Source organism: Moschus berezovskii, chromosome 10, assembly GCF_049115385.1.
Source record: "Moschus berezovskii isolate FMDL1 chromosome 10, NW_MosBer_1.0, whole genome shotgun sequence".
NCBI lineage: Eukaryota > Metazoa > Chordata > Mammalia > Artiodactyla > Moschidae > Moschus > Moschus berezovskii.
In genome coordinates this window covers 59,336,425-59,352,260 of record NC_142469.1, presented here as the reverse complement: position 1 = coordinate 59,352,260, position 15,836 = coordinate 59,336,425, and the positions used below count along the sequence as shown (strand labels likewise).

Sequence of the window (15,836 nt, the reverse complement as noted above, 5' to 3'; positions counted from 1 at the left end):
AAGAAGAGGTAATGTTAACTGCAGGTTGGGGCACAGCTCCTCCCCTGTCTTCCCAAAATAAATCAAATAGACGGCAGGGAAGAAAGAAAAAAAAAAAAAAAAACAAGAGTGGTTAACTTGATTACACTGCGCCAAAATATTAGGAATAATGCAAACAAAGACTTGAAGTAACACTTTATTAACTTAGCTTTCTGGCAGAAGAATAGAGAGACCGGAGGCCTGGCTCTCCGCAGCCCCGCAGGGATCCCACAGCCCGGGACAAACCTCCCGCGCGGGAAGGGCGGGGCTAAGGCTTTTCTGGCCCCGCCCCCGCCGGCGCAGGCCGCGCACGTTCCGTAGCTGCGTCGCAGAGAGTCTCTTGTCCCTCCGCGCGGCCCGTTCCGCCTCGGCTCCCGTGGCCTTTGGGCTGACGTGTCTGCGGTTCGTCGGCGGCTGGGCGAATAGGGCCGAGATGGCGGACGCCTGGGAAGAGATTAGGCGTTTGGCGGCAGACTTTCAGCGGGCGCAGTTCGCAGAGGCCACGCAAAGGTGCCTGACCCTCCCTCTCCGTTTGTGGAGTCCAAAATAGCCTCGGGTGACCACGCCTGGATCTGAGGCTACAAACCCCAGGCCTTGAACCCCGGACCTTCCCATCCCCTGTCAGCGTTCCCGTCCCCTCCATTCCTCCCATAGGCTGGAGTGCGGTTTCCAAAATAGTTCTCCGTGGGAAAAACCTAGAATATTCCTTCCCAACCCCTCCAAGCCCCAGCCAGGTGCAGGCGAGGCCACCCCACCTCGACGGCTGCGGCCGGTGACATGCCTAAGACTATCCCTCTGATCCTTGCTTAACTGTTAGCAAGTCCCTGAAGCATCACTGCCTATTATACACTTCCTGACTTAGAGCTTGAAAGGAGAGGCTAACCCCAAGGTACAATATTTTGCAAATACTATGTTGACTCGGTAAACATTTTGCCTTCTTATTCACCAGTATAGGTGTGCTAGGCCAGAACCATACTCCATCTGTCATTTTTAGGGACTCCAGACACTTGACGTTTTGGGGGGGGTGTCCTGAAAAAGCCCCCTAAGTTTGCTTTTTACCTTTACGGAACATATATAATGCTAATAGAACCCTTTTTTATCTGTTGACTACTCTTTGCCTTGTTGCTCCTGGAGCTGAAGACTTTAATCCCCTGATGCTGTGTTTTGTATCACTGCTAGTAAACGAGGACACTTAATGTGTTTGTGTAACTGACAGTTGCAGATTATGGTTTTCCTGGCCTAGCCAGGTTTCCTTCTTACAAAGCTTATAGATAGGAGAGAGGAAACTATGCATTTAATAAAAGAAATTTTTTTTTTAAACTGAAGCAGAAGCGAAAATTGAACCAAAAGTAGGACGTGTTTTTTCTTCTACTTAAATTACATGTCCTTACTTTTCCAGTCGGATTTGAAGATTAAAAGCATGCCGAAAAGAGCAAACTCAAAATCTACAATAGATTTGTAACAATGAACTACATGATTTAGGTTAATGCAAACCTGTTTACAGCCTAGAATTTTTTAAAATGTATTGAATTAGTATTATACAAAAAGATGCAGATGCTGTAATATAGAACCTAATGACTAACCAAACCTTTTAAAAACCCACTGTCATACCGCTCCTTAAACATATTGAGCACTGGATGTAACAAATTCATTTTTAAAACTTTTGTTTCCCGCAGATTGTCAGAGCGGAACTGCATTGAGATTGTGAATAAATTGATTGCTCAGAAACAGCTAGAAGTAGTTCACACACTTGATGGGAAGGAATATATTACTCCAGCCCAGATTAGTAAAGAAATGAGAGATGAGCTACATGTTCGAGGTGGTAAGTAATTCCTTAGTTTTTTCTTCTGGTTCTTTGGAAAGGGGCCTGAGCATGACCTTTCAAACCATAAGTCATAAATGATTTGGAGGTTATAGGACACCCTTCTCAATTGTTAATATGGTAATCAGCTTTAATACTTTTAAATAGATTTGGGTGAACATTGTATAATTTAAATGAAGTCAAATATCGTCAGTTTACAAAATCACATTTTTTACTTTGAGTTATGTGTTCTGTTTGTGAGTTAATCAGCTGTTTCTTTTCACAGTTCTTGAATTTATTGGGTGACTCAGGTGTGGACTTAGCTGTCTGTTATCAGGTGATAATTATGAAAAGGGAACAGAGGTTTTAAATTACAGATCATTGAAAATCAAGACTGTATTACTATGTCTTTTTAAAATTTTGTTTAGTATGGTGTTATATCAGCTTGTAGGAAAAGCTACTACAAACACAAAAAAGTTGTTGTTTCCATTGCCTTTTTGAAATATGAAGAAACTGCTGAGCAAATTTGAATACTGTTTGATTAAAATAGATGCATCTGTGAAAACAACTTGTTAGATGTAATTAGATATACCCTTGGTGTTTGTTTTTTATCTTACTGCATAGTCCTAATAAAATATTAGCTATAATTTGAAATGCTTAACAGATATTCTTTAGCTAATAAGTGATAACCTACCAGTTTCAAATAATTGAAAATAATTTAGCTGAATTCTGTTATTAATATGTCTTTGGTCACAGTAGATAAATTGTGAAGGGAAGAAAATAACCCTCATAGGTCTGCCCAACTCAGTATCAGCTGATGCTGGTTATTGGTTTGATATGACAAATGGAACTTTGAAAATAAGCTATCCTCTATATTTTAGCCATGGATACTTATTATGCTAGTAACTTTTCTTTGAAGACATTAATTAATGTGGCCCTGTTAGTGAAGAATCCACCTGCAATGCAGGAGACCCTGGTTCGATCCCTGGGTCAGGAAGATCCACTGGAGAAGGGAACAGCTACCCACTCCAGTATTTTTGGGCTTCCCTGGTGACTCAGATGGTAAAGAATCCGCCTGCAATGTGGAAGTCCTGGGTTCGATCTCTCCCTTGGGAAGATCCCCTGGAGAATGAAACAGCTACCTACTCCAGTATTCTGGCCTGGAGAGTTCCATGGACAAAGTCTGGCGGGCTATAGTCTGGCGGGTCACAGAGTCGTTCACGACTGAGCCACTCTCACTTTTCACTTTCATTGTGTCCTTTGCAGAAAGATTTATGTTTTGGATCTTGAAATGTCCAAAACATAAATCTGTTGGAATTTGCAGTTTGGGGCTGGTATGTACTTATTGATAACTTAAATGAATGTCTTTTCTTTAAAGGTCGAGTAAACATCGTTGATCTGCAACAGGTAAATTTCAGCTTTATGACAGTTTTTACTTTGATTTCTCAACTTTTTATGTTACTTATTTTTTCAATGCCTTAAGTAGTCACTTGATATTGGTATCATATTGTGTTTGCGAAGAAATAGTTATATGACCTTCACTGATACATTTAATCAGTTTAACAAGTTTTTCTTTCTCGGTTGACTTGCTTATACTTTATTCTTTACAAAATAAACTCACAGTTACCATTTTATGTAATTATAGAGTTTATGTAATTTTGAGAGAAAAATCACTAGTTTCATGGTGACTTGTTTTTAGTATGTGGAAGTTAAACCTAGAAGATATTTTTAGAAAATAGAAGTGTACGTGTCATCAGTAAGGGTTTTGTTGTTGTTCAGTGGCTGTCATGTCTGACTCTTTGCGACCTTATGGACTGCAGTGTGCCAGGCCTCCCTGTCCCTCACCATCTCCTGAAGTTCACCCAAGTTCATGTCCATTGACTCGATGATGCCATCCAACTGTCTCATACTCTTCTGCCCATTCTCCTTTTGCCTTCAGTCTCTCCCGTCATCAGGGTCTTTTCTAATGAGACAGCTCTTCGCATCAGGTGGCCAAAGTATTGGAGGTTTAGCTTCAGCATCAGTCCTTCCAGTGAATTTTCAAGGTTGATTTCCCTTAGGCTGGACTGGTTTGATCTCCTTGCTGTTCAAGGGACTCTCAAGAGTCTTCTCCAGCACCACAATTCAAAAGCATCAATGCTTTGGCATTCAGCCTTCTTTATGGTCCAACTCTCACATCTGTACATGACTACTGAAAAGACCATAGCTTTGAGTATACAGACCTTTGTCACTGTATAGGTTTGTCATACCCTTCCTTCCAAGAAGCAAACATCTTCTAATTTCATGGCTGCAGTCACCATCTGCAGTGATTTTGGAGCCCAGGAAGAAGAAAATCTGTCACTGCTTCTAGTTTTTCCCCTTCTGTTTGCCAGGAAGGAATGGGACCGGATGTTATGACCTTAGTTTTTTTTAATGTTGTGTTTTAAGCAAGCTTTTTCACTCTCTTCCTTCACCCTCATCAAGAGGCTCTTTAGTTCCTCTTTACTCTCTGCCATTAGAGTAATATCATCTGCATATCTGAGGTTGTTGATAATTTCTCCTGGGAGTTTGATTCCATTTTGTAAGTCATCCCGCTCTGCATTTCACTGATGTACTCTGCCTACAAGTTAAATAAGGTGACAATATACAGCCTTGTTATACTCCTTTCCCAGTTTTGAACTAGTTGTTCCATACAAGATTCTAACTGTTGACTTTTGGCCCGCATACAGGTTTCTCAGGAGACAGGTAAGATGGTCTAGTATTCCCATCTCTTTAAGAATTTTCCACAGTTTGTTGTGATCCACACAGTCATAGGGTTCTGTGTAGTCAATGAAGCAGAAGTAGTAGATGTTTTTCTGGAATTCCCTTGCTTTCTCTATGATTCAGTGAATGTTGGCAATTTGATCTCTGGTTCCTCTGCCTTTTCTAAACTCATCTGTACATCTCGCAGTTCTTGATTCAAATGCTGCTGAAGCCTACCTTGAAGGGTTTTGAGCATAACCTTACTAGCGTGGGAAGTGAGTGTAGTTGTCTGATAGTTTGAACATTCTGTAGCACTGCCTTTTTTTGGAATTGGGATGAAAACTGACCTTTTCCAGTCTTATGGCCACTGCTGGGTTTTCAAATTTGCTAACATATTGAGTGCAGCACTTTAACACCATCATCTTTTAGTATTTTAAATAGCTCAACTGGAATTCTGTCACTTCCAATATTTTTTTTGGTAGTAATGTTTGCTAAGGCCTACTTGACTTCACACTCTAGGATGTCTGGCTCTAGGTGACTGACCACACCATCATGATTATCCATGTCATCAAGACCTTGCCACTAATCTCGTCTGCTTCTGTTAATTCTTTATCGTTTCTGCCCTTTATCATGCCCATCCTTGCATGAAATACTCCTTTGATGTCTGCAATTATCTTGGAGATATCTAGTCTTTCCTATTCTGTTGTTTTCTTCTGTTTCTTTGCATTGTTCATTGAAGAAGGCCTTCTTATCTCTCCTTGTGATTCTCTGGAACTCTGCATTCAATTGGATATATCTTTCCCTTTCTCCACTGCTTTTCATATCTCTTTCCTTAGTTATTTGTAAAGCTTTCTCAGACAACCACTTTGCCTTCTTGCATTTCTTTTTCTTTCGGATAGTTTTGGTCATTACCTCCTGTACGGTGTTACAAAGCTCTATCCATAGTTCTTCAGGCATTCTGTCTACCAGATATAAGCCCTTGAATCTATTCATCATCTTTACTGAATAATCATAAGGGATTTGATTTAGGTCATACCTGAATGGCCTAGTGGTTTTCCCCACTTTCTTTTAGTTAAAACCTGAATATTGCTGTAAGGAGTTGATGATCTAAGCCACAGTCACCTTCAGGTCTTGTTTTTGCAGACTATATAGAGCTTCTTCATCTTTGGCTACAAAGAATGTAATCAGTCTGATTTTGGTATTGATCATCTAGTAATGTCCATGTGTAGAGTTGTCTCTTGTGTTGGTGAAAATGGGTGTTTGCTATGACCAGTGAATTCTCTTAGCAAAGCTCTACTAGCCTTTGCCCTGCTTCATTATGTATTCCAAGGCCAAATTTGCCTGTTATTCCATGTATTTCTTGACTTTCTACTTTTGCATTCCAGTCCCCTATAATGAAAAGGAGATCTTTTTTTGGTGTTAGTTCTAGAAGGTCTTGTAGTTCTTCATAGAACCACCATTCAACTTAAGCTTCTTTGGCATTACTGGTTGGGGCATAGGCTTTGATTCCCGTGATATTGAATGGTTTGCCTTGGAAACAAACTGAGGTCATTCTGTTGTTTTGGAGATTGCACACAAGTACTGCATTTTAGACTCTCTTGTTGATTATGAGGGCTACTCCCTTTCTTCTTTAGAATTCTTGCCCACAGTGGTAGATATAATGGTCATCTGAATTAAATTTGCCCGTTTCTGTCCATGTTAGTTCACTGATTACAAAGATGTTATGTTCACTCTTGCCACCTCTTGGTTGACCACATCTAATTTACCTTGGTTCATGGACCTACTTCCAGGTTCCTGTGCAATATCATTCTTTACAGCACTGGACTTTACTTTCACCACCAGACACATCCACAACTGAGCATTGTTTCTGCTTTGGCCCAGTTGCTTCATTCATTCTGGAGCTATCAATCTGGGGTAATTGCCCTCTGCTCTACCCCGGTAACATATTGGATACCTTCCAACCTGGGGGACTCATATTCTGTTATTGTTTTTTTTTTTTTTTTTGCCTTTTTCTATTGTTCATGGGATTCTCACAGCAAGATACGGAAGTGGTTTGCCACTTCTTTCTCCAGTGGACCACATTTTGTCAGAACTCTCCAACGTGACCCGTCTGTCTTGGGTGGCCCTGCAGGGCATAGCTAATAGGTTGACTGAGTTTTGCAAGTCCCTTTACCTTGACAAAGCTGTGATCCATTATGGGGCATCAGTAAGGTACACACACTATATGCAGGAAACTGGCCAATTTTGTGTGAATAGGTTTACTTTCTTATTTTTAAAAAAAAAAATTTTTTTCAGGGTATAGTTGATTTATAGTTCTTTTTCAGAATCCTTTCCACATAGGTTATTACCGAACACTGGATAGTATTCCCTGTGCTATACAGTAGGTGCTTGTTAATTATTTCATACATAGTAGTGTGTATCAGTTCAGTTCCCTGCTCAGTCGTGTCCAACTCTTTGTGATGCCATGGACTGCAGCACGCCAGGCCTCCCTATCCATCACCAACTCCTGGAGTTTACTCAAACTCATGTCCATTGAGTCGGTGATGCCATCCAACTATCTCATCTTCTGTCATCCCCTTTTCCTCCTGCCGTCAATCTTTTCCAGCATCAGGGTCTTTTCAAATGAGTCAGCTCTTCTATCAGGGGGCCAAACTATTGGAGTTTCAGCTTCAACATCAGTCCTTCCAATGAATATTCAGGACTAATTTCCTTTAGGATGAACTTTTTGGATCTCCTTGCAGTCCAAGGGACTCTCAAGAGTCTTTTCCAATACCACAGTTCAAAAGCATCAATTCTTCAGCGCTCAGCATTCTTTATAGTCCAACTCTAACATCCGTACATGACTACTGGAAAAACCATAGCCTTGACTAGACAGACTTTTGTTGGCAAAGTAATGTCTCTGCTTTTTAATATGCTGTCTAGGTTGGTCATAGCTTTTCTTCCAAGGAGCAAGCATCTTTTAATGTCATGGCTGTAGTCATCATCTACACTGATTTTGGAGCCCCCCAAAAATAAAGTCTGCCACTGTTTCCCCATCTATTTCCCATGAAGTGATGGGACCGGATGCCATGATCTTAGTTTTCTGAATGTTCAGCTTTAAGCCAACTTTCACACTTTCCTCTTTCACTTTCCTCAAGAGGCTCTTTAGTTCTTCTTTGCTTTCTGCCATAAGAGTGGTGTCATCTGTATGTCTGAGGTTGTTGATGTTTCTCCTGGCAATCTTGATTCCAGTTTGTACTTCATCCAGCCCAGTGTTTCTTATGATGTACTCTGCATATAAGTTATATAAGCAGGATGACAATGTACAGCCTTGACGTCCTTTTCCTATTTGGAACCGGTCTGTTCTACCATGTCCAGTTCTAACTGTTGCTTCCTGACTTGCATACAGGTTTCTCAAGAGGCAGGGTAGGTGTTCTGGTATTCCCATGTCTTTCAGAATTTTCCACAGTTTATTGTGAAGGCTTTGGCATAGTCAATGAAGCAGAAATAGATGTTTTTCTGGACTCTCTTGCTTTTTCGATGATCCAGCAGATGTTGGCAATTTGATTTCTGTTTCCTCTGCATTTTCTAAAAGCCGGTTGAACATCTGGAAGTTCACGGTTCATGTATTGTTGAAGCCTGGCTTGGAGAACTTTGAGCATTACTTTAATAGCGTGTAAGATGAGTGCAATTGTGCAGTAGCTTGAGCATTCTTTGGCATTGCCTTTCTTTGGGATTGGGATGAAAACTGACCTTGTTGAGTCCTGTGGCCACTGCTGAGGTTTCCAAGTTTGCTGCCATATTGAGTGCAGCACTTTCACAGCATCATCTTTTAGGATTTGAAATAGCTCAACTGGAATTCCATCACCTCCACTAGCTTTGTTTGTAGTGATGCTTTCTAAGGCCTACGTGACTTCACATTCCAAGATGTCTGGCTCTAAGTGAGTGATCACACCATCGTGATTACCTGGGTCATGAAGATCTTTTTTGTACAGTTCTTCTGTGTATGCTTGCCACCTCTTCTTACTATCTTATGATTCTGTTAGGTCCATCCGTTTCTGTCCTTTATTGAGCCCATCATTTTCTTGAAGAGATCTCTAGTCTTTTCCATTCTATTGTTTTCCTCAATTTCTTTGCATTGATCACTGTGGAAGGCTTTCTTCTTTCTCCTTGCTATTCTTTGGAACTCTGCATTCAAAAAGGTATATCTTTCCCTTTTTTCTTTGCTTTTTGCTTCTTTTCTAGTTCACTCTTTTTTAATGGCTGAGTAATATTCCACTCTATATATGTACCACATCTTCTATATCTATTCCTCTGTCAGTGGACATTTATGTTATTTCCATGTCTTACTTGCTGTAAATAGTTCCCCAGTGAACATTGGAGTGAATGTGTCTTTTCAAAATATGCTTTCCTCCAGATGTATGCCCAGGAGTGAGATTACTGGACCATGTGGTAGTTATATTTTTAGTTTTTTAAGAAACCTCATACTGTTCACTGTAATGGTTATACCAGTTTTACATGCCCACAAACTGTTGGGAGGGTTCCCTTTTCTCTACACTCTGTCCAGTATGTATTGTTTGAAGACTTACAGATGATGGCTGTTCTGATTGGTGTGAGGTTATAACTGATTGTAGTTTTGATTTGCATTTCTCTAATAATTAGTGATATTGAGCATATTTTCATGTTTTTGGCCATCTGCATTGTCTAATTCAATGAAACCATGAACCATGCCATGTAGGGCCACCCATGATGGACGGGTCATGGTGAAGAGTTCTGACAAAACATGGTCCACTGGAGAAGGGAATGGCAAACCACTTCAGTATCCTTGCCTTGAGAACCCCATGAATAGTATGAATGGGCAAAAAGATAGGACACTGAAAGATGAACGCCTCAGGTTGGTTGGTGCCCAGTGTGCTACTGGAGAACAGTGGAGAAATAACTGCAGAAAGAATGAAGAAACGGAGCCAAAGCTAAAATAGCACCCAGTTGTGGATGTGACTGGTGCTGGAAGTAAAGACTGATGCTGTAAAGAATAATATTGCATAGGAACCTGGAATGTTAGGTCCGTGAATCAAGGTAAGTTGGAACTGATCAAACAGGAGATGGCAGGAGTGAACATCAGCATCTTAGGAATCAGAGTGAGCTCTGTTCGTTTCCAAGGCAAACCATTCAATGTCATAGTAATCCAAGTCTATGCCCCAACCAGAAATGCTGAATAAGCTGAAGTGGAACGGTTCTATGAAGACCTACATGACCTTCTAGAACTAACACCAAAAAAGATGTCCTTTTCATTATAGGGGACTGGAATGCAAGAATAGGAAGTCAAGAGATAACAGGCAAATTTGTCTTTGGAATACAAAATGAAACAGTGCAAAGGCTAACAGAGTTTTCCCAAGAGAATGCACTGGTCATAGCAAACACCCTCTTCCAACAACACAAAAGAAGACTCTACCATGGACATTATCAGATGGTCAATACCGAACTTAGATTGATTATATTCTTTGCAGCCAAAGATGGAGAAGCTCTATATAGTCAGCAAAAACAAGACTGGGAGCTGACTGTAGCACAGATCATGAATTCCTTATTGACAAATTCAGACTGAAATTGAAAAAAGTAGGGAAAACCACTAGACCACTCAGGTATGACATAAATCAAATTGCTTAATGATTATACAGTGGAAGTGACAAATAGATTCCAGGGATTAGATCTGATAGAGTGCCTGAAGAGATGGACAGAGATTCGTGACATGGTACAGGAGACAGGTAGCAAGACCATCCCCAAGAAAAAAAATATGCAAAAAGGCAAAATGGCTGTGTAAGGAGGCCTTACAAATAATTGAGAAAAGAGAAGCTAAAGGCAAAGGAGAAAAGATATACCCATTTGAATGCAGAGTTCCAAAGAATAGCAAGGAATGATAAGAAAGCCTTCCTCAGGGATCAGTGCAAAGAAATAGAGGAAAAGAATAGAATGGGAAAGACTAGAGATCTCTTCAAGAAAATTAGAGATACCAAGGGAACATTTCATGCAAAGATGGGCTTAGTAAAGGACAGAAATGGTATGGACCTAATAGAAGCAAAAGATAGTAAGAAGAGGTGGCAAGAATGCACAGAAGAACTATACAAAAAAGATCTTCATGACCCAGGTAACTATGATGGTGTGATCACTCACCTAGACCCAGACATCCTGGAATGCCAAGTCAAGTGGGCCCTAGAAAACATCACTGCGAACAAAGCTATTGGAGGTGATGGAATTCCAGTTGAACTATTTCAAATCCTAAACAATGATGCTGTGAAAGTCCTGCAATCAGTGTGTCAGCAATTTTGGAAAACTCAGCAGTGGCCACAGGACTGGAAAAGGTCAGTTTTCATTCCAGTCCCAAAGAAAGTCTATGCTAAAGAATTCAAAATACCACACAATTGCACTCATCTCACACTCCACGAAGATAATGCTCAAAATCCTCGAAGCTAGGCTTCAACAGTACATGAACTGTGAACTTCCAGATGTTTAAGCTGGTTTTAGAAAATGCAGAGGAACCAGAAATCAAATTGCCAACTTCCACCGGATCATCAGAAAAGCAAGAGAGTTCCTGAAAAACATCTGCTTCTGCTTTATTGACTACGCCAAAGCTTTTGACTCTGTGGATCACAACAAACTGTGGAATATTCTGAAAGAGATGAGAGTACCAGAACACCTGACCTGCCTCCTGAGAAATCTGTATGCAGGTCAAGAAGCAACATTTAGAACTAGACATGGTTTCAAATCGGGAAAGCAGTTCATCAGGGCTTTATATTGTCACCCTGTTTATTTAACTTATATGCAGAGAACAATGTGAAATGCTGCTCTGGATGAAGCACAAGTTGGAATCAGGATTACCAGGAGAAATATCAATAACCTCAGATATGCAGATGACACCACCCTTATGGCAGAAAGTGAAGAAGAACTCAAAAGCCTCTTGATGAAAGTGAAAGAGGAGAGTGAAAAGGTTGGCTTGAAGCTCAACATTCAGAAAACAAAGATCATGGCATCTGGTCCCATCACTTCATGGGAAATAGATGGGGAAACAGTGGAAACAGTGTCAGACTTTCTTTTTTGGGGCTCCAAAATCACTGCAGATGCTGATTGCAGCCATGAAATTAAAAGACTCTTACTCCTTGGAAGGAAAGTTATGACCAACCTGGATAGCATATTAAAAAGCAGAGATGTTACTTTGCCAACCAAGGTCCATCTAGTCAAGGCTCTGGTTTTTCCCGTGGTCATGTATGGATGTGAGAGTTGGACTGTGAAGAAAGCTGATAGCCGAAGAATTGATGCTTTTGAACTGTGGTGTTGGAGAAGACTCTTGAGAGTCCCTTGGACTGCAAGGAGATCCAACCAGTCCATTCTGGAGGAGATCAATCATGGGTGTTCATTGGAAGGACTGATGCTAAAGCTGAAACTCCAATACTTTGGCCACCTCATGTGAAGAGTTGACTCACTGGAAAAGACTCTGATGCTGGGAGGGATTGGGAGCAGGAGGAGAAGGGGACGACAGAGAATGAGATGGCTGGATGGCATCATCGACTCAATGGACATGAGTTTGAGTGAACTCCGGGAGTTGGTGATGGACAGGGAGGCTTGGCGTGCTGTGATTCATGGGGTCGCAAAGAGTTGGACACGACTGAGCGACTGAACTGAACTGACTGAACTGAATGTAAATGACACCACCCTTATGGCAGAAAGTGAAGAAGAACTAAAGAGCCACTTGATGAAAGTGAAAGAGGAGAGTGAAAAAGTTGGCTTAAAGCCGAACATTCCGAAAACTATAATTATGGCATGCAATTCCATCACTTCATGGCAAATAGATGGAGAAACAGTGGCTGACTTTATTTTTTGGGCTCCAAAATCACTGCAGATTGTGACTAAGCCATGAAATTAAGACGCTTGCTTCTTGGGAGAAAAGTTATGAGCAACCTGGGCATATTAAGGTAGAGACATTGCTTTGCCAACAAAGGTCTGTCTAGTCAAGGCTAACTGTTGCTTCCTGACCTGCATACAGATTTCTAAAGAGACAGGTCAGGTGGACTGGTATTCCCATCTGTTAAGAATTTTCCACAGTTTGTTGTGATCCACACAGTCAAAGGCTTTGAAATAGTCAATAAAGCAGAAATAGATGTTTTTCTAGAACTCTCTTGTTCGATGACCCAATGGATATTTGCAATTTGACCTCTGGTTCCTATGGGCTGTATGGTAACATTAATGGTGAACTGCAAGGGAGACCTCCCCAACCTGATGCTGCCAGGGCCCTGGTCCCTGTGGTGAGCCCCTGCCAGCCCATGCCTCCACAGGAGACCATCCAGGACTAGCAAGTCGTTTTGGTTCAGTCGCCTGTGGGGTCACTGCTGCTTTCCTCTGGGTGTTGGTGCCTGCACGACTTTGTTTGTGCCCTCCAAGATTAGAGTCTCTGTTTCTCTCAGTCCTGTGGAAGTCGTGCAGACAAATTCCACTGGCCTTCAAGGCCAGATTCCTTGGGGGTTCCCGTACCTTTTGTCAGATCCCCAGGCTGGGAAGCCTGATGTGGGGTTCAGAAGCTTCACAACAATGAGAGTACTTCTTTGATATTATCGTTCTCCCATTTGTGGGTCACCCACCCCGTGGGAATGGAATTTTTATTTTACAGTGATTGCGCCCCTCCTACCATCTCGCTGTGGCTTCTTCTTTGTCTTTGGACATGGGGTATCTTATTTGGTGGGTTCTAGCATTCTCCTGCGGAGAAGGCAATGGCAAGCCACTCCAGTACTCTTGCCTGGAGAATCGCATGGACGGAGGAGCCTGGTGGGCTGCAGTCTATGGGGTCACTACTAGTTGGACACGACTGAGCGACTTCACTTTCACTTTTCACTTTCACACATTGGAGAAGGAAATGGCAACCCACTCCAGTGTTCTTGCCTGGAGAATCCCAGGGATGGCGGAGCCTGGTCGGCTGCCATCTGTGGGGTCGTACAGAGTCGGACGCGACTGAAGTGACTTAGCAGCAGCAGCCGCATTCTCCTGTCAATGGTTGGTTGACAGCTAGTTGCAATTTTTGTGGTGTTGCAGGAGGAGATGAGCACACATCCTGCTACTCCGCCATCTTGAACTTAACAGCACTGATCCTAGTTTTTTGAATATTGAGTTTTAAGCCAGGTTTTTCACTCTCCTCTTTCACCTTCATCAAGAGTCTCTTTAGTACCGCTTCACTTTCTGCCATTAGGGTGGTATCATCTGCATATCTGTGTGTGTTACTATTTCTCCCAGAAATATTGATTCCTACTTGTGATTCATCTAGCTCGGCATTTCACATGGTGTACTCTGCATATAAGTTAAATAAGCAGGATGACTATATACAACCTTGATGTACTCCTTTCCCAATTTTGAACCAGTCACTTGTTCCATGTAAGGTTCTAACTGTTGCTTCTTGACCTGCATACAGGTTTCTCAGGAGGCAGGTAAGGTGGTTTGGTATTCACATCTCTTTCAAGAATTTTCCACAATTTGTTGTGATCCTCACAGATTAACTTCGGCAATATTATCCAAAGACAAAGACACGTACTGGAGACTAACAGAGATCTCACAGTTTCTGCTCAAGGTTTAAAATGCCTCTCTGCGTTTTTTGTTTGTTTTTTTTTTTTTTTAACCTTGGCTTGAAGTTCTGCTAATTAATCCAAGGGCAAAGTCCCAGGAAAAGTGGGCTGTGTTTGTATCTCAAGGACATAGTAAGCGTTAACTTCAAACATCCTTCTAGGCGTATTTTCTCTCAAGGTCAGAATTCCAAAGGAGAAAAATATTTTAACAAGCTAACTTTCTCTAATTGCCTATTCAAAAGAACCAGTTTTTTTGAGAAGTGTCTGTTTAAGTCTTCCACCCACTTTTTATTGGGTGGTTTATTTTTCTTAAGTAAGCTGCATGAGTGCTTTTATATTTTGGAACTTTAACCCTAAGAAAACCATAATTCAAAAAGATACATGTACCCCAGTGTTTATTACAGCACTATTTACAGTAGTTAGGACATGGAAGTAACCTAGATGTCCATTCACAGATGAATGGATAAAGAAGTTTTGGTACATACAAACAGTGGAATGTTACTCAGCCATATAAAGGAATGCATTTGAGTCAGTTATAGTGAGGTGGATATACCTGTAGCCTCTTATACAGAGTGAAGTACATTATTAATGCATATATGTGGAATCTAGAAAAGCGGTACTGATGAGCCTATTTGCAGGGCAGGAATAGAGATGCAGACATAAAGAAAAGACTTGTGGACAGAGTTGGGGAAGGAGAGGTGGGACAGACTGAGAGAGTAGCATGAAACATAGGCATTACCATGTGTGAAATAGATAGCTAATGGGAAGTTGCTGTATAACACAGGGAACCCAAAGTGGTACTCTATGACAACCTAGAGGTGTGGGATGGAGTTGGGGGAGGTTCAAGAGGGAGGGGAACATATGTATAGTTATGACTGATTGATGTTGTATGGCAGAAGCCAACACAATATTGTAAAGCAGTTATCCTCCAATTAAAAACAAATTTTAAAAAGAACCAGTTTTGCAATTTCAAAAGAGTTTCGCTATTTCAAAAGAGTTTTAACCAGTTTTCTCTGGAATCTAAAGAATATTGTAGTCTCACAGTGTCAAAAAAGATTATCTTTTTTTGTATTCATAGTTTTATAGCTAAAATTTAGACCAAATAGTGCTTAAATTGACACTAATAAGAGGGGCAGACTGGCTGATGAAATGTTGTCCCAAGGGTATTGTTAATGGTGTTTATAACTGAAAGTGGACAGAAAGAACAAAAAAACTCAGTGCCCTAGGAGCGTTTTCAAGGGGTATTTCTTTGGGTTTAGAAGGAGATCCTCCCATGTTGAATAACCTGCAATGGAGAACAGCGTTCCTAGAAATGAAGTCCAGCATCCTGGAAACATTACTAGGAGGCACCTGTAAGGGATTCATAACATCCTCTGAATTACCTTTGATCTTTATGCTGATGGGCTTTGGAGCATCCTCTACTCCCTCACTGGTTTCTAACCAGATATCTCTGCTCAGCTTTGATTCCTTTCAAGGTGCTCTCCTTCCCTGCCTATGGTGGACATTTGAACCAATGCAAAGCAGTTGCCGGGTTTTCCCTTAAGCCTTTATAGACAACAGATCTCCCCTGTGTCCTATAACAAGATTTCCTACACTAGGGTGTACTCCTCAGGATTGAGTATTTATAAAATTTATGTTGTGATCTACTGAGAATTGGCCAGCTCACTAGGCTGTCCATAGCAGTGTATGGGCTGCCAAAGCCTGGGGTCAGGGTGAGG

At 41.3% G+C, this 15,836-nt stretch overlaps 1 protein-coding gene across 1 annotated transcript in view; it reads left to right on the top strand.

The window, feature by feature from the left end:
• Positions 1-370: 370 nt before the first annotated feature.
• The window catches only part of UFL1 (UFM1 specific ligase 1), a 65,685-nt gene continuing 50,219 nt past the window's right edge, over positions 371-15,836 (top strand). Inside the window, exons 1-3 of the mRNA XM_055433128.2 lie at positions 371-528; positions 1,695-1,840; positions 3,198-3,226. Of these exons, the coding sequence (XP_055289103.2) occupies positions 452-528; positions 1,695-1,840; positions 3,198-3,226 (252 nt within the window). The 5' untranslated portion in view covers positions 371-451. The remainder of the gene's footprint in view (positions 529-1,694; positions 1,841-3,197; positions 3,227-15,836) is intronic.